Here is a 25,456-nt window from a genome sequence, read left to right on the forward strand (position 1 = left end):
ACAATCTGCTTTGATTTCATGAACTACACTCGCAAGTGAAGCTTATCAAAAGCTAAAGAAACTTTCAAAATATAAAACCTTACAAACAGCAAAATACACACAAAAATTTTTCCATAACATACTTCTAAAACATGCCAAACAAGTGACCAATATTTATTACAGTGTCCTCCTTCGTACAGATCGTATCAACAAAGTTGGAGATCTTATATATAGAACAGAGTTCTTTTGAATGTCTCTCCCCACAAACATTGTCGAAGTTGAACAAGTTGCCCAGTGATATTGCAACCACTGTGTCAAACCATCAGTTTATAACATCCTCATATGTAGCATCTTGTGTGTATCAGTTCCTTCAATTTTGCTTGATGAAATTTTGTTTACATCTTGTTTAGTTGTATCTTCAAGGTTTACACTGTATATTTTATGGCTACTTTTCTCCTACCTGCATTGTGTTGTTAGATTTGTATAGTTATTGTGTTAGTGCTCCTAAGGTACTTCGAACTTTCCTTTGGGTGGGTGTGTACGTGTGTGTACATAACAGTCTTCCGCCTACATTAGTCGCCATGTTGTCAGAAGCCTAATGTGTAGTTCATCGGGCTCCTGTACTGAGGTAACTGGGTTTGAAACCAACACTTGGACCAACTTAGGTCTCCGAGTATGGGGGAATGTATACTGTAGGAGCAGCGTGGCCTCTGAGTCTGGCATCACACAGGCCACTCTCTATAGCCTATGCCGCCAGTACATCTCGTAACGGGTAGCTTGCCAATGCTACTGGGGTGTCGCATGGAGGCTAAGCGGGCCCGTGCTGTTGTCTGAGATTTCTTGATGAAGGTAGCTTCTTCACTGATGAGTACGAAGTTGAAAGGATTAGGAATGGAACAGGGGGTTTATTCACATTGAAAAGGCAAACTTATTTACGTAGAACAAGGGGTACTCGCATTGGCTGGAGCGCGGAGTACCATACATAATTCTCGTAGCACAAGCTACAGTTCAGAAGGCTATATCTTTTTGGCAAGCACACATCAGGGAACACTTGAACAACACAGGTGTCTGCGTTTAGGCCCTCTGTCCTTCCTAGATCCCTAGGCCAGTGAAAAGTGCAGTTACACCATCTTCAAATCCAAGTGCTCAAAGCCGCCTTGAGGGCGAAAGTGCACACAATAGCTCCGGAACATTTGTTCCCTGAACACCATCGCATAAATATGCCCGGGCACACACGACTCGCTGTCCCTGTCCCAAAGAAAGGGTTGCTTGTGGACAGGGTTGTCACACTGGCCTCCATTTGTGCATCTTAGCTCCTGCTATGGCCCAGTAGCGGCCGTAATGAAGCCGCATATAACACATTTTTCTAGGAGTTTCTTGGTCTCAGCGTCGTGCCATAAATCAACCCCATAGTCGTCAAGTGCATTTTGCCTTGGTGTCGCCGCTGGTCTGTCTGAGGCAATGCATTGTAAGCCTCAAGAAGCGATCCATCATAGTAGGGCAGGAGAGGCTGGAAGGTCGCTTCCCGCACTGGCAGATCGTAACAGTACATACATGCAGCTTTTCAATGAACCTCTAACATGTCGACATGGGTCACTGCAGGTGCGCGACTGGGTAAGTACTGCGCTATTTAAAGAAACTCATTGATGCCAACTTGGAGCACTGCGTATGTACTACTAGCTCGGTAATGGTCTTTAATGAATCTCTTTGATGTCAACTAGGTTCACTCAGTACGTGCCAATAGGCGTGTGCCATTGTACAAAGTCGAATTGAACCCATGCAACATAACTAGGCTTTGCGTAACTTGGTTATGCCGAACACCAACGCTAAGGCCTTATGCTTGAGCTGTGCACAACTTCGTTCTTCTTGTGTTAGAAGACGGAACCCTATAGGTTTGTCTAAGCTAACAACACTATGCTAAAGCCCCTAAATGTAATAAAAGTAGTGCCACCTCCTCCTCCTGCGGTGGCCCTGACTCTCTCTTCTGTCAACCGTGGTTCCCCCTACGCGGTGCTGAACTAGCCGACGCTTCCTGCACGTCTCTTTTCAACGCTAAGTATGCGGCAAGAACAAAAAGCACAAAGCTACATCAGCCGTCAGCAGTCCTTGTCGGGATCGCATGTTGCTTTCAAGGTAGGGTCCGCCCGGTGCATAACAGTTTAACGTGGATGAATAAGGCACTAAAGAGCAATAACGGCTTATAATGATGGCAACGTCATCAGTGCACCAGTGTGCTTACGTACCATCACTACTTCACAACGAATGGCGATATGTTCAAAAGGTGCCGATTGCATACATTCAAGCAAAAAAGAAATGCCGTGAAATTTATGACTAAGTCGACAAAAAGATGTGCGTTTGAAGATGACTTGATTGAAGTCGGGCAAGAAAGTTGCAAATAAATGCAGCAGAAACAAGCGGCACTTAGGAGAGTGAAAAACTAACGTAGCCACATAAACAAACGGCAGCATATGATTAATGATGAGCAAAGAATCGCTCACTTATCACACAGAGCCAGGACCATTGCGTTGGGTTGAAATCAGACCAGCTGATTCTTTGAAGCCAGACCTTTCTCCGTGCAACGTTACTTGGTAGATGGAATACAGAATAATCACTACCATCCCTTTCACTTGTGCTGCACCCGAAAGCACAGCAACATGGCATCGTGAACACGCAACTACGCTACAAAAGCATAAAGGAGGCGCGAAACGTATTGCCTACGTATGCCATTCGCAACGTTTGGCACCGCAATGGCGGCGGAAGCAAAAAACAACCAAGAATAAAGCATGCGAGGGCACGCTACGGCGTTCTGCAAATGCAAGGGCCGAGTGTCGAGGGAAAGGATGGAAGAGGAGGATGCTGGCAATCTTCAAAGGATGGAGCTACTTTTGATCTTTATTGGGCACTGTACACGATGGGGCATTGCTCCTACATATGCAGCGATCTGTCGCACTCGAGGCACAGCGACTTTGTTGCAGCAAACTGCGTCAGCATTCTGACATTTTAGAGTGCTTTCTTAGATAGTTCCAAGGACTGTTGCTGCTTCCATTAGAATTTCCAATGGCAAACCTTCTTCACAAGGTTGCACAACGAAGCAAGCATCATTGCCATGCTCGGCAGAAAACTGGCCTAATAAGTAAGCAGACCTATCTAAGAATGCAGCTTCCTCACATTCTTCCGACTTCGTGCTTTCATCACAGCTTCCAGTAGATGAAATCCGTCGCTGGTGATCTTGCGTTCCAGATATGGTACTTCTGATTTCATGAATGCACTTACCCTTACCCATTTTGATGCCACATTCATGGAAATGATGGAAGACTGCCTTGAGATTGACCCATTGTTGCATTTCCCTTCCGAAAACCTCAAACTCATTCATACATGCTTGCAGGCCTGTAAGACCACCAAGCATATTTTCCAAGGTGCGTTGAAAGATAGTTGGTGTGTAAGACACTCCAAAAAGTAGGCGGTTGAAGAAAAGCAACCCTTTGTGGGTACTAATAGTCTTGAACTTCTTTCACATTTTATACAATGGAACCTGGTTAAAGGCACCGTGCAAGTCTAAGGTGCTGTAGAAGTCTCCATTGTGCACTGCTGCGAAAATATCATCGATGACTGGAAGCAGATTCTGTTCAGTGATGCATGCTGCATTCACAATTAACTCGTGGTCACCACAGATCCTCACAGATCCATCTTTCTACAGCACTTCTGGCTCGAAGACATCTTGACACTCTGAAAAAAGTTCTACGAGCTCCTTGACGTCTTGTCTGCTGGTACTGCTCAGGATCAGGACTGCTGCATCAGGGTTGTTCAGGGCTCGAATGAGGTTGCGACCACATAAAGATGGCCCTGAATGATGAATTGCGTTCATCGAGGCAGCAAGGGCCTTGCACTCTCAGGAAACTGTCAGCGTAAGCTTACCAGCAATAGCTAGCAGTCCCGGTAGGAGGACAACCTCAAGTCTGTCTTTTCCGTTTAAGGCCACATTGTGCAGTACGTGTTGTAGACGTCATACGGAATAACACATAACGGTGCCTCAATATCTATTTTCACTGACGCCTCTCCAAAAGAACATGTGCTGCACGGCACGGATGATTTAGTTACTCAGCACAAATGCTTGGCTTTTGCTGATTGTGAACAGTTGAGAACATGCCTCATTTCTGTCGGGGCTTCCAATTAAAACGAAGGTGTTGTTTCTTGCTGCTTACTCTACGCTATACAGGTATATGCTCCTTTTTGCCGCACTCGAAACACTTCACGTTCTTTAACGTGCAGGCTCTTTCCGAGTTTTGTGTTTGTACCTTCTCCACTGTTTACTTTCTTGCTTACTTGTGCTTCTTGCTGGTCACCTGTCCGTCAGCTTATGCAGATTGGATGTCTTCACGTTAACCGTCTTCATGAGCTTGATGCCTTTACCCAAAGCTTCTGCTGCCAGCACCATTCTTTCAGCTTCCTTCAAGGTCAAACTCCCACGAGAAACCACTGCTTTCTGCAATTTTTGCTTTGGATTCCACATACAATCTTGTCCTGTTGTGTTAGGTCCAACATTTCACCAAAGTTGCATATGTCAGCATGTCGTCAAAGCTTGACAATGAACTGCTGGGCTGATTTGTCTCCGTTTTGGACATGAGTAAAAACTCCGAAATTTTCTGCAATCTTGTTGGGCTTAGGGTCCTAGAAGCACACCAGAATTTCAACCGTCTCCTTTTAGGTGAGCTGGTTTGCCTTACAATAAGAACATCACCCAGTGAGGACTTCAATTCACTTTGATCCTGTAGCCAAAACAAAAAGCATTCTCTTCTGTGCATACCTTGCAATGCTGCCACTCTCAAACTAAAACACAATGCGAATGACGTCCCAAAGTGCACTTGTCCTTGCCACCGCCAAATGGTAGTACTTGTTATGACACTGCATAAGCAGCAAAGGCCTTGCTTTTCAATATGTGGGTATATTTTCCGTCACCATTGGTACACCACGCTTGGAGGCTGACAACACAGTATCCAAGACACAGCAAACCTAGGTTGCCAGAACAAGAATAATTTATTTTATGGCAGCTGTCTTTCAATAGCTACAGTCAAAATGACACAAACAAATAAAATCAAGTAAAGCTCAATGGAAACGTAAAGAAGCGCACAAAACGTAGCAGGAAGCTATGCACGCGCACTGACAGCAGTCTACTTCGCAGCAGTTGACTATATGCATAAGAATACACTAGTAGTAATGATGAAGGCATATCTTTGATACTAGACCCAAAGCTTTATATTTGTCTTACAACGGTTCTTCAACACTTGCAAAATGCTCTTGAAAGAGAAGTAAGGTGTGCTGTTTACGAAAAAAGCTTGGAAAGCTGAACTAGTATTGAAAGGGTCCCTTGCCCTCGTGATGGCGTAGGTGCCTAGTAAGGTTACTTCTAAATGTAAACGTGTTAGGGCATAAGTGGCACTGAAACGGCCTCTCGCCTGTGTGGATACGCAGGTGTACAGTGAGATTAGACTTGTACTTGAACCTCCGAGGGCATGAAGGGCACTGAAATGGCTTCTCACCGGTGTGAATGCGCAGGTGTAGAGTGAGAGTTTTCTTTATTGCGAAGCTCTGAGGGCACAAATGGCATTTAAACGGCCGCTCACCCGTATGAACCCTGGTATGTGCTTTCATATGAGATAATTTAGCAGTCTTATAGTCACAGAAGTTACAGTGGTGGCGGCGTCCGTGATGTGACTTCTCACTTCTCATAGTTGCAGCTTGACAGCTGGAAGGCCTCGATGCTGCATGAACAAATTAGAACAGGTTACCATAGTGATGCTTTTCATTTGAAAACAAAATTGTAATCATTCAATGCCAACGAAAAAACACAGCATAGATAATAATACTAATGATCGCTTTTTTTCTTCATTGAAGAAGTATTGATGGTAATTTTAGATGAGGCCGAACAGAGCATGGCTGGTTAGCGATATTTTATTTGCCTAATATGAATTTTCAGGTTTATGAGCCGCACCTTTGTATAAATCGCACCCCGGCCCCTCAAAACGGCAGTTTTTCTGAACAAAATAGTATACAATTCCCACCGGTGTATAAGACGAGCCTGTTCAGTCTGTAAGCAATTTTTTTTTAAAATCATACAGAGACGTTTCACTTCGTTAACGCGGCTCATGCGCAAGCAATCTTATACAGACCTCCGGCATATTTCTGCCATCGTGGTCGCCACAATGTACCATATAAAGTCGAATGGTGATAACATCAACCTTTTGCACCATACATGCTGTATATGCGAGTGAAAGCGTGTGCCAGTAAGCCGAATTGCGCACAAGGATGGAAAGCGGGAAGGCGGCAGCGCAGGAGCTGGCTCGTACTCTGGTAGCAAGTCCGTAGTTTGTGCAAAAGCGCGCGCTGTATCTTGATATCTTCTCCGCTATTGGTCCATAACACTCAGTAAAAAAAATTTCTCTTGGCAAGCACATTACTACAACAGGGTTTAATAGTAGATTGCACAAACCTCTGCTTGACATCTGGAACATGTAGAACACACCAATGTTCAATGGCCATAACAACTGCATACAGTGGTCTGGATGTTGCTCCAGCAATGCTGTTGTTTGCAACCTTTATTTTAGCTACGTTATTGCGTTATACTTTTTTGTTAAGCATAAAAGATCTGAGCAACCTGAACACCTGCAGGGATAAAGAACTGTAAAATAAAGACAATTATGCCAACTTTGCAAGGAGGTTGATCCAGATAAGATTGTTTTGCTGTGAGGAACTAGTTTAACTCAAGACAAGCAGTGCACAAAATTAGCAAAAAAAAATCAAAAGCTTGCAATATTTTGGTTACTGATGAGCAGGAAAAGGCTACGCACATGCATGTGTGTACAAGAAAAGGCACCACACAAATTGTACAACACACTAAAAATGAAAACAACAAAGTAGGGAAAGCCCAGTCTAACTGACTGCTGTGTAAAAAACATGGCTGTTCTACACCAACAAAAGCCATTAAATTCTAAACTCCAAAAAACTCGAGAACAGAAAAGGTAGTCTATCGAAAAAAGCAACCCGTCGCCATAAAAAATGCTTTGGTGCCATAGCCCCAGCAGAGGTGCCTCAACAATAAATATATTTTATCTATACCACACTTTCAGTATACATATATATAAACATGTCCCATAAAACAAAGCAAAACCAAATACTATATCCAGCACAACAGAGAGAAGAGAAACAATGACTTGAATCTGCAATTAATGCTTCAGTGCTAACCTGTAGAAACAAGGGGATTATTCTTGTGAATGTGCGAAAAAAAAAAAACACGCTGCAAAAAAGTCGCAGTCTCGCCTGAAAAACGAAGCATCCGTTGCGATGGCAAATTAGTAGATAGCTATACGAAGTAATGATAGTAGGTTTATCGGCCGTACGAAGTTGTAAACATTCGCTTACTAACTAAATTAAACAAGCACTGCGCCACACACGCACAGGTAAACATGAACTTTAACATCTTGCTCGATGACTGCAGAAACTCGCCGTGAAAAAGCTGGAGTGAGGAATCAAGGCAGCAGCAGCGAGCGAATTGACCTTCATGCATCTCTCGCTTCAACACCAACAAAACATCCAAGGCACAGCACATACGAAGCTACTGGAACTACGCGCACTCTGCAAACAATACAGATCGCTTTGAAGTTGAAGCCAGTGCAGGTCATGCACTTTGGCTAAGTCGCAGATCGGTTTCAATATATGACAACATTGACAGCACAAATGCACCTCGAGTGTCTATATAACTGCTATTACAATAAAAGCAGAAAATACAGGATAAAAATATATCTAGCCGGACCACAGATCAGTGAATTTGTTTTTCGAACAGTTGTGTATTAAGTTTTATTGCCTGTGATAAGTGAAGTTCCAAGTGCGATCACTCAACTTCCCTTGGAGCACCAGAAACAATAAAGTGCTAGCGAAAAAAAAAAATTACGTATTACAAGTACAAGAATTGAAACTGCAGTGAGAATAAAAAATGCACATACATTCACCGAACAGTGCCACTTCTGAACAGAGACAAATTTAGTGAACTGAATTTTTGATCAACATTAAACAGTGAATTACAACTATAAAGAAATGCTTACATGCAAACATAATGAAAGGTGCAACAGAATAATATGCCAAGAAAACTCCAAGGAGGAACCTAGAGGGAAAAAATATGTGGGCTTACCAGAAAAACAGAATCATATTGTGTAAAAAGCTAACATCACTGTACGGACCAGTCATAATGATGCGGCAAGATTTACAATCTAAAGCCACGAATAAAATGTAACATAGCATATAATCAAGACGCTAGAGAATGGGGGTACAATATAATGCTCTTCGTCCACCTGGAGAGAGAAAGAGGGAAACAAAGCGTTATCAACAATGAACAGAATTTGGAGAATAGTTATCAGCCCCACAAGCATTGCTATACGCAATGCAGTTCTGAGCTGCATTTCAATTTTTAGCATAAGACATCGTTACAAATAGTTCATGGTTTAATGGTGGTTATATAGTACTTTTCTCAACTATTTACCATATATCCCACAGCACAGTAAAACTTTTATGCGCAACATATGGTAACCTGTCACAGTGTTTTTTATGAAACTGGCTTCTACCTGCACTGTAGACATCTCTGCCCCAAATCTAAACACACAACCAAGCTCAAGATGCTGTTGCAACACTGTTCATGTACATTTTTATAACTTGAGCTGTTTCACGAGACATTTTGCATTGCAAAGCACAAAAGATGTCAACGACATTAACAAATGCATGCATAAATGATATAAACTGAAGAAAAAAGTTATGCTAGCCTCGCAGAGAAGGTAAGTTCAAAATGTCTTCTTGCATGAGCTGGTTGAGCTCAGTGCAAGCACCGCGATCGGTAAAGCCTCGAGAATGCAGCTAATTATCTGTTATTGTATACTATTGCACCATTACCCCCAAAAAAGTACAAGACAGGACACATTATAAGATGTAATGTAAACTATGTGTGAGGTGTTCGTCTGGAACTCTATCGTCTATCTCGTTGTGCGGCTTAGCTGATTAAAAGAGAAGTGCTAGCCAAAAAATTATTTTTGTTTTAAAGAATGATGTTTCTAGATTTTGATTCTATACTTATGCTTCAACATCGTATTTCTACATGCAAGAATGCCAAGACATTTCTCTAGCCAGAATATTGCAAAAAATGAATCTGATGGGTGCATGGTAGCTGCAGGAGCGTCATAATTCCATTCATTCTCTACAGATGAGGTTCGCAACAACAACAGCTATTGGCGGCATGACGAGCTTTCCGGGTGTAACAACAAATGAGCACTGGCCCTGGCTGAGTCGACAGCAGCTGATTACTCACTTTCCACCAGTGCTCAGGCGAAAGCTGTGCTTCCTAAATATGAGAGGCTGATGAGCGAAAATGTGTTGTTTTTCTGTACACAAGGCAAGCTCCAAAATGCGGCTACGATTTACGGCCACAAACAATTGGCTTCATGCTGTGGAGATAGGCACTTCTAAAGTCATACTGTTGTACAACATGTGTTATGAGCAGGTTCTACAGGAGTTGGTTATCATGCCAACTCAGCATTTGTTAGCTCTGGGAAACCTAAGAGAAAACAGAAGAATTAAATAATTCTGTGGAACACAAGAGAGCTGAAGCTAAATCTTTTCATCAGAGTACAGAGAAGAAAGCCCGGCTGGAAAGGGGAGCTTACAAGGGTTATCAGGATACCACCAATGCAGCAGGAAAATGTTAAACTGGAAAAGACTGTTCTGCATTTTCGGCAAATTGGGCCCCATCGTAGAGTTAAAAAAAAATCACAAAGTGAGATGAGGTGGCATGCAGCATTCATATATACTGCTTTGACAACGTACTAGGTATATTCCAGATAAATGTATGCTTGCATATACATTGCAACAAAGCAATCCACATTACTGTCACTTGCTTAGCATATTTATTTTCTTATTCATAATAAGAAAATAAATATAGCCCCACAGGGGTGGGCGTCTGCGTCAGCAGCCGTTTGGTGTGTTGCGACACCGCGTACCCGAGCACACGAGGGTTGGCCCCTCCCGCCTTCTCCTTTCCTTTCTACTCATCTTTTTTTCCCCACACCCCTTTCCCCGTGCAGTGCTGTTGAGATGTCCTGCTGTGAGAGAAAGTTACAGCAGTGAACTTATCTCTTCCATTTTCTTTATATTCACTTCACACACACACACTTATTCACAAACTTGTTCCAACAATACATGCAGGTCATTTTTGAACACGTTAAACATGGTTTGTGAACGTGCCTAGTTTTCATTGTTTTGTGGTCTTCAGGACGATGAATGCCACAGGGCAACAGAAATATAACACGAAGTGCCCTGATCAGAAGCACGCAGCAGCCGGTGTTCCCAATACAATACCAAAACAAGCACTCTCCAAGCATAAGCCCCTGAATAACATAGTTATGGGCCCCACAAACATACACGCAAGGTGATCTTTGCGTTTACCATGCACGAGCGAGTCCTCGTTCCATAGAAAATGTGATACTATGCATCACGGGCATTATTAGAGTATTGTCTGCTGCTTCTAATTTTCGTCGCTGAGGTGGACTTTTAGCACGAACCATATGACAGCAGCAAAACGCATATTTAGTGCTGGCAGTAACTGTATTTTCATTCTGACATGGCCTGAAACACGCCAACCTGTGCTTTGAAAGTGTAGGAGTACCGAGCATCACAGTGGCAAGTTTTACTGGGCACATGCAGCGGGAAACGTACAGGGTTTTTGTAGAAACTTTCTTCAGACTCGCAATAATACCAACATTTACACGAGTCTTTTCAGGCCTGATAATCTGTCAGCAAATACTGTTCATGAAATGGTGATAATGATTTACGGAGTTAATGACCCACGCCCTACTATGGCCATAAGGTGCCAAGACAGTAATGATTGGTTTACTCAAGTTAATGGTAACAAACGAACAGATAATTCATGTACTAAAACCGACCAAAAACGGTTGTGTATAAGGCCACATTAAACAAAACTGACTCACTATCCAAGCCCTGCGAAACTGGGTGTCCGGCGAAACTGTTGTAAAACCACAGCAACAACTGCTGAGGATGGTGAGCAATCCTCAAGTTATGGTTCACGTGCTTGTATTGAGCTTGTTTTTTATTGAAACATATGCTGTTCTGTGCGTTGCACAGCTTATTTCAATCAATGTATGCACTGATCGCTTTACTTGGCTGAGTGCATGTAGTCTCTGCATTACAAGGGGGATGAGCCACTGATGATGATAATTTATGCTCACGGACACACACCGAGAGGCCCACAGCATCACTGAAAAAGAAAAAGAAGATATTTATTTTCTTAAGAACATTGCTGAAGAGAAAACGTGTATGTCTCACAGTTAATATAACTACAGTTGCAGTGAAAAGGAAACCCCCACTGGCCCTAGCATAGGCGATGGTTGAACTGATTTTAATTCAGCAATCATACTTGTATTCAAGAAATTTTTTCAGTAGTTTTGTAAACCAGATATCCACTCAAAATATGCACCAAGTATGTTGCCTCGCTCTTGTACTCTATTGCTCATGACATATACAAGGGTTAGAGGGCTAGTTCTTGTAACCTGCACGCTGTGTTGTTGAGCTTCTAGAACATGTGCGTGTTTATGGAAAAAATGCACCTTGACCAATTATTCCTTTTCAATTAATGCATACATTTCCAAGTTGCTTTGCATTGCTTGAAAGCTATTGGAATTTCAAACGTTGTGAAAATTAAAAATAAAACCCAGTTTGTATTCTGCTCTTTTTGATGCTACTTTGCATTACGTGCCTTACAAAGGCTTTAGGTTGACCTGAGTGCTTGAGGATCGAGGGGTGATTTTGCATGCAGCACAAAACATATGGCACATCACTTCATCTATGCCATGTTATGCTCATGCAGGTGTCACTGCGGACAGTTGCTTGAATTTATCCCCGTTTCCTACACAGACACCATCGCTTCAAACATAAGGGACATGCATACTCTTTAGTGGCCTCTAGTAAAATTGAGAAATTTCCACTTCAAAATAGGCCTTTCAATCATCAACCATCGCAGGCAAGGAAGTTAGGATGCAGAGACTGTGGCAACATCGCTTTAGAAATAACTTAAGTGTAATGCTACAAAGAAGTGCACCACTTTTGTATTAACTATATTTGCACCAGAGGATGTATGAAGATTCTCAATAAGATCGCCAATAATATGACATGCTGACCTGTCTCACAAAGCGTTTTAAACACATGTCTCAAACAAGGATGTATGGAAAACGACGCTGACGAACCAGGCTTTCAAAATGGCCTACAAGTTGGTCATCTGTGATGTATATAGAGAACACACAGTTATTGTCTTGTTAAATATAATCGCACGTGTGGATACAGCTTCAAGTGGCATATGGATACGCCCATGTTGACGGTACAGCAATTGCCATTCCACCTCAGGAATGTGGAATAAAAGCAGTTCAATGTTGTCAGTATTTTATAAGAGACATCTACCATTCTATAGTGCTTCTTGAATCGTCACTGAGGATTAGAAGAACAAAATTAAAAGAAACTTTCATCTGTCGATGGTACTCAAACTAAATTGCAGGCTAATTTCGAGCAGTTACTCACTGCCTTTTTTTTTTGGCACGATCAGATGCACGCTGTGCTCACACCGCTAAGTTTGATGGGTCACCTGCTATAGCGAAATTTCGATATAACAAACTTCAGGGGACTGTGGTAAATTGTTCATTATTCTGAAAGATCATTATAGCGAGAGCCCCAATATCAACCATTCTGCCCATCAACCTATCAGTTCATAAGTTGTCACCATATGAGCTATCCAAGAAAACATTGCTGTTGGCTCTCAACGTGCACTGTTGCTATTTCCTATTGTTTCCACCATGATGCATCACCGAAGCAAAATAAAATAAGAGTGACGTGTGCAAACAGACGCCGACGGCGAGAAAACTACAGACAAAAGGGTAGCTCCAGGTCGCCTCCAAAGCACAGTGTTCCTTGCTTTTTTGTTTATTTCTCACATGTCTTGTCATCAACACCACAACTGTCTTGATGGTGGCGGACACTTGAACTATGTCAAAGCACAAGTGCACGTAACCGACACTGTCGGGAAAGTGCAAAGTGTGTCCATATGGCATCTCCACAAGTACGGAGGTTACATTTCCCTACACGCGTAACTATAGCGGACACTGAAAGAAGCGCAAAAGAAACTGGCATGTGCAGAAAGAAGAGTGAAAGAAGGAAGAGATGCGCCTCCATTGCTAGGCAACACTTTTCTGGCTTGAGCGTGCCCTCAAAAAATCTGATGCACCCCGACGTTCGCTCTCTCCACCTTGTCGTCTGCTAGCCCAATGTTTTGGCTGCTGTGAAGGATACATGAAAATTCAAGAATTCCCAGATTTCGAAACATTTGTTTGTAGTACTGAGGTGTCGTTATCACAAGGAAACTGAATAATGATCATTATTCTGAAAAGTCAGCAGGGGATTTCTGAAAAGCTTTTTAATGCGGTGTTCGTAGTAACGAGGTTTCACTGTACTTCAATAGGCAATGCTAGATGATTTTCACCTCATCTCTACAAGAGCAGTCTTGCGGTTTGGCACTAGTCAAGACAGCTTACCTCCATGGGCTTGGGCAGACCAGTGGAAGAGTTGGGAGCTCGAGGAGATGGCTGGTCCCTCCACTACAGTTTCTGTCGAATTTTACTGTTCGAAACCACGCATCCACAGCAGGGCTTACAGTAGCTGGAGAATACGGTCAGGTCAGCAAAGCTTTACTGTCAACCTGTGGACACCAGATGCCACCTCACAGCCCTGCGAGCTACATCGGCACAGTTCATGCCTGAAAACTGTACATGCCTTGTGACCACTTTGGATAAATATGTTTTCTCAGACTTGTACCTGGATTATCTCCTTTCCTTTTCTGAAAATGACAAGTGCACAAGAGCAGTCAGCATGTGGACCAAGGCGGGTTAAGGCACTCGACAAACGCAATCGCATAGTTGTGAGAGTTGTGTTCATGTTCACTGCACTTAGCACACACGCTAGTTTACCATCACAAGACTGTGAGCTGTGCCCAGTCTGCTGGCACTTGGAACATATCGGGTTTGAAATGTCCAGTGTCGCTGAATGCTGAGGAAAGCTCCAATGTCTTCGGTGGACAGACACATTCAGTTAAACATGAGGACAAGGTGTAGCGTTCATATTGCTACGGAACAGTATTTGCGATCACGAAGAGGCGAGCAGTGTGAAGACGACGACGATGATTAGAGGCTAGCGCGGGCTGTTGCCTCTTGGCCAAGTGTGGCGTATTTTCTTGTAAATATACTTCTATATAGCTTCTCCTCTGCGTCTTCCTACGTAACATATCTGGTGGAGGTGGAGGTTCCCTGTACCTCGTCACAGAGCTTCGCAGTGGACGGTATGTTGAGCCTTCCTTCATGGCTCCCGGCGACGACAACTCGACTCCACCGGCTCCAACACCTGCTGCCACTTCGACGACATACATCACCCTCCCCACTACCCGTGATCCTGGTGTATTCTCGGGCAAAGATGGGGAAGACGTTGATGACTGGAACAGCCTGTACGAACACGTCAGCCGCAATAACTGGTGGGACCCTACTATCATGCTCGCCAACGTAGTCTTTTACCTTGGTGGCACACCTCGAGTTTGGTTTCGGACGCATGAAGATGAGTTCACCAGTTGGGATTCACTTAAGCAAAAGCTTCGAGACTTGTTCGGCAACCCCTACGGTCACAAACTTGCCGCGCAGACACTTTCCGGCCGTGTGCAGACGTCAACAGAGCCCTATGTCACGTACATTCAGGACGTCTTGGCTCTGTGCCGCAAAGTTGACGCACACATGACTGAGTCAGACAAGGTTTCCCACATGCTCAAAGGCATTGCCAATGACGCCTTCAACTTGCTCGTTTGCAACAACGTGGTGATGGTGGATGCAGTTATAAAAGAGTGCTGCCGCCTGGAACTCGCTAAAAGCCGATGTACTGACCAGCAGTTTGCGCGTCTGCCCAACACCCCAGCGACATCTTCCTGTGCTGACGCTCCTCGTCCCAACAACACTGGCGATGTTACCAGGATCGTCCGGTGTGAGATCGAGGCCGCCTATCTGGCTGCCTTCGACTCCAGCCCCACCAACGCATCTGCAGTCACGGTTTCCCTGATCCAGGCAGTTGTCTGCCAGGAGTTCGAAAACATGGCTCTTCACACCATCTGCTTGGCCCATCACCCTGATACCCGCCCGGCTTCTTCGATTTTGCCCCGTCTTGCATCTTCTTACGCACCACGTTCCCGCAACCCATCTGAAAGGCGCACTGCTGATGATAAGCCCATTCGTTCTCACTGCCATCGAATCGGGCACATTTCTCGGCACTTTCGCAGCCGCTGGAGTTCCCCGACCCAGTCTTCTTATACTGCCTACTCTCGCACCACCGGTGGCCCTTCTCGTCCCTATGCCGCACGCCCCGATAATGCTGCCGCTGATTCTCCTGTACCGAACCGCTCCTATTCTCGTTCGCCTTCGCCCCAACAACGACAATCTCACTCTCCCCAGCCCCGTCACTCCTATTCGCCGACTCCCTTCGTACGCCGCTCCCAGCCGGAAAACTAGACGATGCAGTGCCTCGAGGTGACGCTGCATTGCTCCCTACGCCGCCAAATCGTCTACTGACATTGCCCACTCATCAGAACCTTCTTGACGTGCAAGTCGATGGTGTTTCTGTGTCTGCTCTTATAGACACTGGGGCACATTTGTCGGTAATGGGCGCTGACCTTTGTAACCGGCTCAAGAAAATAATCACGCCCGCCACGACGCCTGTTGTCTGTGTCGCTGATGACGGAGCAGCCCCCGTAATTGGTATGTGTACCGCCTGCGTCTCTTTCGCCAATCACTCCACTATTGTGCTATTCACAGTCATCGCCCACTGTCCCCACGACATCATCCTCGGCTTAGACTTCTTCGCACATTCTGCTCTCATCGATTGTTCCGCCAGTACTCTCCGCCTGGACCTGCCTGTTCTGGATCCCGCTGAACCACACCCCAGTCGCCTCAGTTCTGTCAATTTCGTTCGCTTGCCACCTTCGGCACTGACCTACGTTGACCTAGTCTCATTCCCACCAGTCCCCGACGGTCACTACATCGCGGCTCCTATGCAAGACGTCCTCCTTACACACGGGATCACAGTACCTCATACAGTTTTGTATATTACGGCGAATTGCGTCTGCCTGCCAGTGGTTAATTTTGGCTTGACGACAAGTGCTGCCACGCGGGATGTCTCTGGCCCAGCTCTGCTCATTCGAGGACCACTCAGTAGCATCTACTGCAGTAGACAATTCATCCAATCCTCCTCTACCATCGCAGTCGGCAACTTGTACCATCGCCGACTTACAGAAAATGATTGCGCCCGACTTGCCGTTCGAGCACGCTCGTGAGCTCCACCGTGTTCTGTTTTCCTACCACGATATTTTTTATTTTAACGATCGTCCTTTGGCCCAAACTACAGCTGTTAAACATCGCATTAATACCGGCGATGCCCCTCCTATTAATCGCCGCCCGTATCGAGTGTCACCGGCTGAGCGTCAAGTTACTCCCGCAGAAGTTCGCAAAATGCTTACCAAGAACATTATTTAACCGTCATGTAGTCCATGGGCGTCACCTGTTGTACTGGTCAAAAAGAAGGATACCTCATGGCAGTTTTGCGTGGATTATCGGTACCTTAACAGGGTTACCAAAAAGGATGTGCATCCCCTACCTCGGATTGATGATGCCCTTGACTGCCTCCACGGTGCTCGCTATTTTTCCTCTATTTACCTTCGCTCCGGCTACTGGCAAATTGCCATGGATGATCTCGACCGCGAGAAGACTGCTTTTGTAATCGCCGACGGTCTTTATCAATTCAAAGAGATGCCGTTCGGTCTATGTAACGCCCCTGCCACTTTTGAACGCATGATGGACTCCCTTCCTCACGGGTTCAAATGGTCCACATGCCTGTGCTACTTGGACGACGTTATAGTATTCTCCCCAACGTTCGCTACGCACCTCGAGCACCTCTCGGCAGTCCTGGACATTTTTCGTCAAGCTGATCCGCAACTTAACGCATCGAAGTGCCAATTCGGCCGTCGCCAGATTACCGTCCTTGGACATCTCGTTGACGCGAACGGAGTGCAATCGGACCCAGGCAAGATCCAAGCTGTTATGCACTTCCCTGTTCCAAAGTGTGTCAAGGATGTGCGCAGCTTCACCGGCCTTTGTTCATACTTCCGCAGTTTCGTGAAAAATTTCTCCGCCATAGCACAACCATTAACCGAGCTTTTGAAAAAAGATGCCCCTTTCCAGTGGGGCTATAACAAGGCCTCTGCATTCTCGCATCTAATCGACCTTCTCACAACGCCTCCCATTCTGGCCCATTTCGATCCTTCTGTGCCTACCGAAGTCCATACTGGTGCCAGCGGTCACGGAATTGGCGCAGTACTGGCACAACGCCAGCGCGGCCACGACCATGTTATCGCTTATGTCAGCAGGCCCCTCTCACCCGCAGAGAGCAACTATTCAATCACTAAGCACGAGTGTCTGGCCCTAGTTTGGGCGGTTGCGAAATTCCGCCCATACTTATATGGCCGACCCTTTTCCATTGTCACAGACCATCACGCGCTTTGCTGGTTATGCTCACTGAAAGATCCTACAAGAACACTTGGTCGCTGGGCCTTACGCCTCCAAGAGTATTCCTATACTGTCACCATAAATCTGGCCGACTACAAAAGGACGCTGACTGCCTGTCTCGCTACCCGGTAGACGAGCCTGACGCCACCAACAGTAGTAGTGCCGACGGCATTTTCTCTGTGTCTGCCTTCGCTAACATCGCCGATGAGCAGTACTGAGACCTATCGCTGTGAGCACTCATCGAGCGTCTGCGCTCTACACCTACCGATGCATCCGTTCATCAATATGTCCTCCAGGGAGGCATTCTATATCGGAGGAACTTCCTCCCTGACGGCTCTTTTCTTCTTGTCGTGCCAAAACATCTACGACAGACTGTGCTCTTTGAGATGCATGACGCACCCACTGCAGGACATCTTGGGGTAAGCCGCACGTACGACTGCGTCCGCCGCCGCTTCTATTGACCTGGTCTCGCTCGCTCCGTCCGACACTATGTTGCTGCCTGTGATCCCTGCCAGCGTCAGAAAACACCTCAAGTGCTACCTGCTAGTCATCTCCAGCCGATCACCATCCCTGTGGAACCGTTCTTTCGTGTTGGATTAGACCTCCTTGGTCCCTTTCCCACGTCATCCTCTGGGAACAAATGGGTAGCCGTCGCAACTGATTACGCCACCCGATACGCTATCATGTGGGCTCTCCCTACCAGTTGCGCCACTGACGTCTCAAACTTTCTCTTGCGTGACATTATCTTGCTTCATGGCGCCCCACGACAGCTGCTTACTGACCGTGGTCGAAACTTCCTCGCGAAAGTTTTCACCGACATTGTGTGTTCCTGCTCCATTTAACACAAGCTAACTACCTCATGCCATCCTCAAACCAATGGCCTGACAGAGCGGTTAAACCGTACTCTTACCAATATGCTGTCCAAATACATTTCCAAGGACCACCACCACTGGGACATTGCCCTTCCTTACGTCACATTTGCGTACAATTCTTCCCGGCAAGACACCGCCGCTTTTCTCCATTTTACCTACTGTACGGTAGCGAATTGACCTTGCCCCTTGACATGGCACATCCTCCTGCTGCGATCTCAACAAGCGAGTATGCGCACGACGCCATCGCCGACGCTGACCATGCACGCCAGCTTGCCCATGCTCGATTGAAGGCCTCACAAACCACTCATCGCTTTTTCATCGTTGTGTACCAAACGTCAGTACCCGTTTGGGAATGCAGCGCATCTAGAATGTCTGTGTTTTTTCCGTTTAAGAAATCTCTCTCCAAGGGGAGACGTTCAACACCGTTTACACTGCGGTACAGTGAAACGGTCTTTGTCTAAACAGAAATACAGCCAACGCAAAACTAGGCTCCTTTGTATGAAATATACTTGAACAGAAGGACATTTCAAAATTCTCAGCAAGTCTGCCTCTATTATTGAATGCTCACCCAACCCACGAGATGTAAGTGTTTACGTCTCTGGGAAGAACACACGGGGAAGGAAGCCAATCAACGTGGTTTCCGAAACAGCCTCCAAGCAGGTGATCTGGTGGTATGAATGAGCACACTGTTATCACCGTTATCAAATATCACTCAAATCACTATATCATTACATCACATATGGAGGTTCGCATATGGAACTTCATAGAGCAACTGCCACTCCACCTGTGAAATGGGCATGTGATGCAATCATATTTAATAAATTATTAAGTTTCATGTTGGGGTAAGTCTCATAAAAACTTCCGTCCTCTAACATTCCATTGTGATACTCAGGTTGCCAATGCAAGGTATGAGAGAAAAGCAATTGTCATAGATGGGGGGTATTCGTACTAAGCGGAAGAATTATCTGGAGGAGTTAATTATGGCCTGTCAGTCTTGGCACTCTCGAGAGCTTGCTGTTCTTTCGTTCCCAAGGCTGATACACCAGATGCTACCGCCAAAGGCCCCAGCAAAGAGCTAGGGAACGATTGATTCCTCGCCGACCCATTTTAATGTAATGATAGATAATCTTCGCATTGTCTCTACAAAGGAGAACTTGAACTTTGACAAAGAGTTGAGAGAGCACAGCTCAGTGAGCTTCGTTTTAGTGCTGGAGGAGGTGGCATGGTCCTTCCAGTACAGTTTCCGCGGAGTTTTCAATGTTCCAAGCCAAGCATCTATGGTGGGCCTTACTGGAAGTGGAGCATCGACGCTAGTCAGCAAGGCTGTACTGTCATCCCACCAACAGCAGATGCCGCCTTGCAACCCTGCAAACTGCATGGCACAGTTCACGCTTGAAAACTGAGCATGTTGTACACTTTGGGATAATACATGTTTTCTCGAACCTTTATCTGGATTATCTCTTTTTCTTTCTTGAAAATACCACCCGAGTCAGAGCAGGCCGCACAGGAACCACTACAGTTACGGCACTTCGTGAATCTGTTTGCACATTTGTTCGAGATGTGTTCGCGTTCACTACACTCTGCACGTGCAAGTTTCCCATGGCAAGACTGCGAACTGTGCCAATAGCACAGGCACTTGAAGCATCTTCTTGGATTTGAAATGTAGTCTGACTGGAACACTGTAAAGAGCTACAGTGCCTTTCTCAGGCAGAGATATTCAGTTAAATGTGAGGACCAGGTGTAGGGTACTCATATCTTTGCTTGCCTTTTTCACTATTATGTGCCACATGGCAGTAACCATGTAGTCATGCTGTGCATCTAGAATATTTGTCTTTCCTGTTAAACAAATCTTTTTCAGACATGAGGCCTTTCATAGCGTTTATAGTGCGGCACAATCTCATTGTATCTGCATGATCTGCAACTACAGTTAGTTTCCGGAGAATGTCAAATTGTCTTATAGGCTGTGTGCTAGGAATATCACGGCCTCTCAGTCTGGCTTTCTGGCTATGTACTCAGTCTTGACCGCACTCTTAATGCACCTTGGAGTGGCGATAACAGGTTTTGTGGTGATTGGTGCATTGCGGTCACAATTAATCACCGTAATTTTTTAAAATAAATTGTGCATTTCTTTCTTTCTGATGCTTCTTAGGTGGAACCACCTCTTAGGGACCAATCATCTTTCTTTCAAGCTGAAATAATGGGCCATAAAACATAGGATTGAGAATCTGTAACAAAGTAAGCCAAGGTTCACTTCAATAGTTTCCACAAGGTCCCAGAGCCCTCTGCTTAGCCAAGGCCCCAACCAGCACCGTCCACCTTTCAACCCATCGCTACGGTACAGCTCGTGCCTTTGGCACGAGAGCTCAGGGTGCGTGTTGGAGCAAAAAATCAACACCTTGATCACTGAAGGTGCTCCTGTGAAGCTATGGCTCATCATGAGAAAATTTTGGTATTTTGAAGAATGCATAAAAACTTCAGCTACTTCAATCCTTAAGACTGTGGTTTTAAAGTTATGGAATTGTTGAGTTCCCAAAGATCTCCACAGAATATTGTAGCAAAAGAAATTCCATACCAGTGACTACAGTGACACCAAAATAATAGCTGAACCATAGTAAGAATCATAAAAGCGTATGGACTACAACAGCCGCATCATAACTTAAAATGCCAGGGGCAGTTACATTTTCATTCAGGTTCTCAAAATTAGATTACTTCTCGTGCAGTTCAAGTTGATGCTGGGCCCAGTGAAGCTGTATAGGTTCACATTTGTGTTCAAAATAGGAAATACTCACTCATGTGTTCCTTTTATTGGCTGCCTAGCATTAAGGTAAGCATTAATGTGGGCTTGCAGGCTGCAATAGAAACCTTAAGTAAGAGTTCATGGTTGTCTCTGAAGACATCTGCTGAAACACGACTAGTTCCAGCACAAACTTCAACGTTTCTCAACTTCAAATTTTCTGCTACCAGCACCACTCTTTCAGCCTCCTTCAAGGTCAAACTCCCACAAGAAACCACTGCTTTCTATAACTTTTCGATTTGGATTCCACATACAATCTTGTCCCGTAACGCAATGGCAGTACTTGTTATGACACTGCATAAGCAGCAAAGGACTTGTTTTTCAGTATGTGGGTACATTTCCCGTCACCATTGGTAAACCACACCAGGAGGCTGACAACGCAGTATCGAAGACACAGCAAACGTAGGTTGCCAGAACAAGAATCATTTATTTTATGGCAGCTGTCTTTCAATAGCCAAAAGTCAAAATGAGACAACCAAATACAATCAGACAAGCTCAATGGAAGCGTAGACAAGCGCAGGAAGCTATGCACACGCACTGACAGCAGTCTACTTTGCAGCAGTTGACTATATGCATAAGAATACACTAGTAGTAATGATGAAGGCATATCTTTGATATTAGACTCACAGCTTTATATTTGTCTTACACAGGTTCTTCAACACTTGCAAAATGCTCTTGAATGAGAAGTAAGGTGTGCTGTTTACAAAAAAAGCTCTGAAAGCCGAACTAGCATTGAAGGGGTCCTCAATTGCCCTTGTGATGGTGCAGGTGCCTATTAAAGCTGCTTCTATACGTAAACGTCTTAGGGCACAAGTGGCACTGAAATGGCCTCTCGCCGGTGTGGATGCGCAGGTGTACATTGAGAGTACTCTTTAGTGAGAAGCTCCGAGGGCACAAATGGCATTTAAACGGCCGCTCACCCGTATGAACCCTGGTGTGTGTTTTCAGATTGGAAATTTTACCAGACTTATAGTCGCAGAAGTTACAGCGGTGGCAGCGTCCCTGAAGCGACTTCTCACTTTTCGTTGTTGCAGCTTGACAGCTGGAAGGCCTCGATGCTGCATAAAAAAAATTAGAACAGGGTACCATAGTAATGCTTTTCATTAGAAAACAAAATTGTAATTATGAAATGCCAACAAAAAAACACAACATAGATACTAATACTAATGATAGCTTTTTTTTCTTCATTGATGAAGTAATGATGTTAATTTCAGATCAGACCAAACAGAGCATGGCTGGTTAACTAGTTTTGATTTGCCTAATATGAATTTTCCAGTGTACAAGTCGCACCTTTGCACCCCCCTCAATATGGCAGTTTTTCTGAACGAAATAGTATACAAGTCACACCGGTGTGTAAAATGCACTTGTTCAGTCGGTAAGCAATTTAAAAAAGAAATCATAGAGACGTTTCACTTCGTGAACATGTCATGCGCAAGCAGTCTTATACACACCCCAGGCATATTTCTGCCATCGTGGTCGCCACAATGTCTTATATAATGTCGAAGGGTGATAGCATCATTCTTGTGCGCCATACATGCTGTACGTCCAAGTGAAAGTGTGCATCGGTGAGCCGAATTACGCACAAGGACGGAAAGCGGGAAGGCGGCAGAGCAGGAGGGAAGCTCGTATTCTGGTAGAAACTCTGCAGTTTATGCAAAAATACGCGCCGCATCTTGGAAGTGATCTACAGATGCGATGACATTGCATCTGCAGATGTCATCAGCAGATGTCAAAAAAAAAAAAGAACAGCAAAAAGCCGTATACAAGTCGAACCGGTGTATAAACGCACCAACGAAAATTTTATAACAATAAAAATGCAACTTATAGACCGGAAAGTATGTTATGTGTGATTGCTCAATGACATAGTTGGAGAAATTCACACACGTTTTTGCCTAGAAAAAAATCATTTGAACTTTAAAAACAACATAAAGCCGGAAAACGGGGATTGTAGTATTAATGCAAGCTGCTATCGCCGGGTTTTCAGTTTTTCTCTCTAAGAAATCTGAAGTCTAATGCCAAAACAAGCAGTCTGGAACACAAGCTCCCTTTGTAAGGAAATAGCTGCTGGCGTCACAAATACATAGACTTGAGGTGTCCGCTTTATATAGAAACGACTGCTTTTTGAATGGAAGAAGCAACACGGTATATGGTTCCTCAGGTGATCAGAAGCTTGCAATACATTGGTTACTGATGAGCAGGAAAAGGCTATGCACATGCATGTGTGCACAAGAAAAGACACCACACAAATTATACACCATACTAAAAATTAGAACAAAGTATGGAAAACCCAGTCTAACTGACTACTGTGTTAAGAACATGGCTGTTCTACACCAACAAAAGCCATTAAATTCTGAACTGCAAAAAACTCGAGAACAGAAAAGGTAGTCTATGGAAAGAAGCAACCCGTCACCATAAAAAATGCTTTGGTGCCAAAGCCCTAGCACAGGTGCCTCAACAATAAATAAGTTTTATCTATACCACACTTTCAGTATACATCTACGTAAACATGTCCGATAAAACAAAGCAAAACCAAGTACTATATCCAGCACAACAGAGAGAAGAGAAACAATGACTTGAATCTGCAATTAATGCTTCAGTGCTAACCTGTAGAAACAAGGGGATTATTCTTGTAAATGTGCGAGAAAAAAAAAACACGCTGTAAAAAAGTCGCAGTCTCGCCTGAAAAACGAAGCATCCGTTGCGATGGCAAATTAGTAGATAGCTATACGAAGTAATGATAGTAGGTTTATCGGCCGTACGAACTTGTAAACGTTCGCTTACTAATTAGATTAAACAAGAACAGCGCCACGCACACACAGGTAAACGAACTTCAACATCTCGTTCCATGACTGCAGAAACTCGCCGTGAAAATGCTGGAGTGAGGCATCATGGCAGCAGCAACGAGCGAATTGACCCTTATGCATCTCTCGCTTCAACACCAACAAAACATCGAAGGCACAGCACATATGAAGCTACTGGAACTACGCGCACTCTGCAAACAATACAGATCGCTTTGAAGTTGAAGCCAGTGCGGGCCGCACTTTGGCTGTGTCGCAGATCGGTTTCAAGATATGGCAACTGTTCTTTAATCTATGTGGCAACATTGACAGCAAAAATGCGTCTAGAGTGTCTATATAATTTCTATCACAATAAAATTTGAAAATACAGCTTAAAATTATATCTAGCAGAATTACAGATCAGTGAATTTGTTTTTTCAAACAGTTCTGCATTAAGATTTATTGCCTGTAATAAGTGAAGTTCCAAATGCGATCGCTCGACTTGCCTTGGAGCACCAGAAACTATAAAGTGCTAATGACACAAAAAATTACTTATTATAAGTACAAGAATTGAAACAGCAATGAGAATCAAAAATACACATACATTCACTGAACAGTACCACTTTTGAACTGAGACAAATTTAGTGAAATGAATTTTTGATTGACATTAAACTGTGAATTACAACTATAAATAAATGCTTACACGCAAAAAAAAGGTAATGAAAAGTGCAACACAATAAACGCCAAGAAAACTCCAAAAAGTAACTTAGAGGGAAAAAATACATGAGCCTAGCACAAAGACATTGAATCATATTGTGTACAAAGTTAACACTACTGGAGGGACCAGTCATAACGATGCTGCAAGGTTTACAATCTAAAGCCACGAATAATAAGTAACATAGCATATAATCAAGATGCTAGAAAATGGGGGTACAACATGATGCTCTTCATCCACCAGTTGCACACACCTGGAGAGAGAAAGAGGGAAACAAAGCGTTATCAACAATGAACAGAATTTGGAGCATAGTTATCAGCCCCAACAACATTGCTACACGCAATGCAGTTCTGAGCTGCATTTGAATTTTTAGCATAAGAAATTGTTACAAATATTTCATGGTTTAAAGGTGGTTATATAGTAGCTTTCTCAGCTATTTGCTATATATCACACAGCAAAGTAAAACTTCTATGTGCAACATATGGTGACCTGTCAGTGTTTTTCTGAACCTGGCTTCTGCCTGCACTGTAGACATCGCCGCCCCAAATCTAAACACACAACCACACAACCAAGGTCAATGGTCAGATGCTGCTGCAACATTGTTCATGTACATTTCTATAATTTGAGCTGTTTCA

At 44.3% G+C, this 25,456-nt stretch overlaps 2 protein-coding genes across 2 annotated transcripts in view; one reads left to right on the top strand and one right to left on the bottom strand.

Annotated features, from left to right (window-relative positions):
• Positions 1-117: 117 nt before the first annotated feature.
• LOC142588852 (uncharacterized) overlaps positions 118-25,456 on the bottom strand; it is a 37,922-nt gene continuing 12,583 nt past the window's right edge. Inside the window, exons 2-3 of the mRNA XM_075700672.1 lie at positions 22,292-22,387; positions 118-5,738 (exon numbers count right to left, since the gene is read on the bottom strand). Of these exons, the coding sequence (XP_075556787.1) occupies positions 5,326-5,738; positions 22,292-22,387 (509 nt within the window). The 3' untranslated portion in view covers positions 118-5,325. The remainder of the gene's footprint in view (positions 5,739-22,291; positions 22,388-25,456) is intronic.
• Positions 10,453-25,456, top strand: part of l(3)neo43 (cytochrome c oxidase assembly protein COX16 homolog l(3)neo43) — a 58,521-nt gene continuing 43,517 nt past the window's right edge. The window contains exon 1 of the mRNA XM_075699293.1: positions 10,453-10,462. The gene's annotated coding sequence lies outside the window, so the exon portion shown is untranslated. The remainder of the gene's footprint in view (positions 10,463-25,456) is intronic.

This window comes from Dermacentor variabilis, chromosome 7 (assembly GCF_050947875.1).
Source record: "Dermacentor variabilis isolate Ectoservices chromosome 7, ASM5094787v1, whole genome shotgun sequence".
NCBI lineage: Eukaryota > Metazoa > Arthropoda > Arachnida > Ixodida > Ixodidae > Dermacentor > Dermacentor variabilis.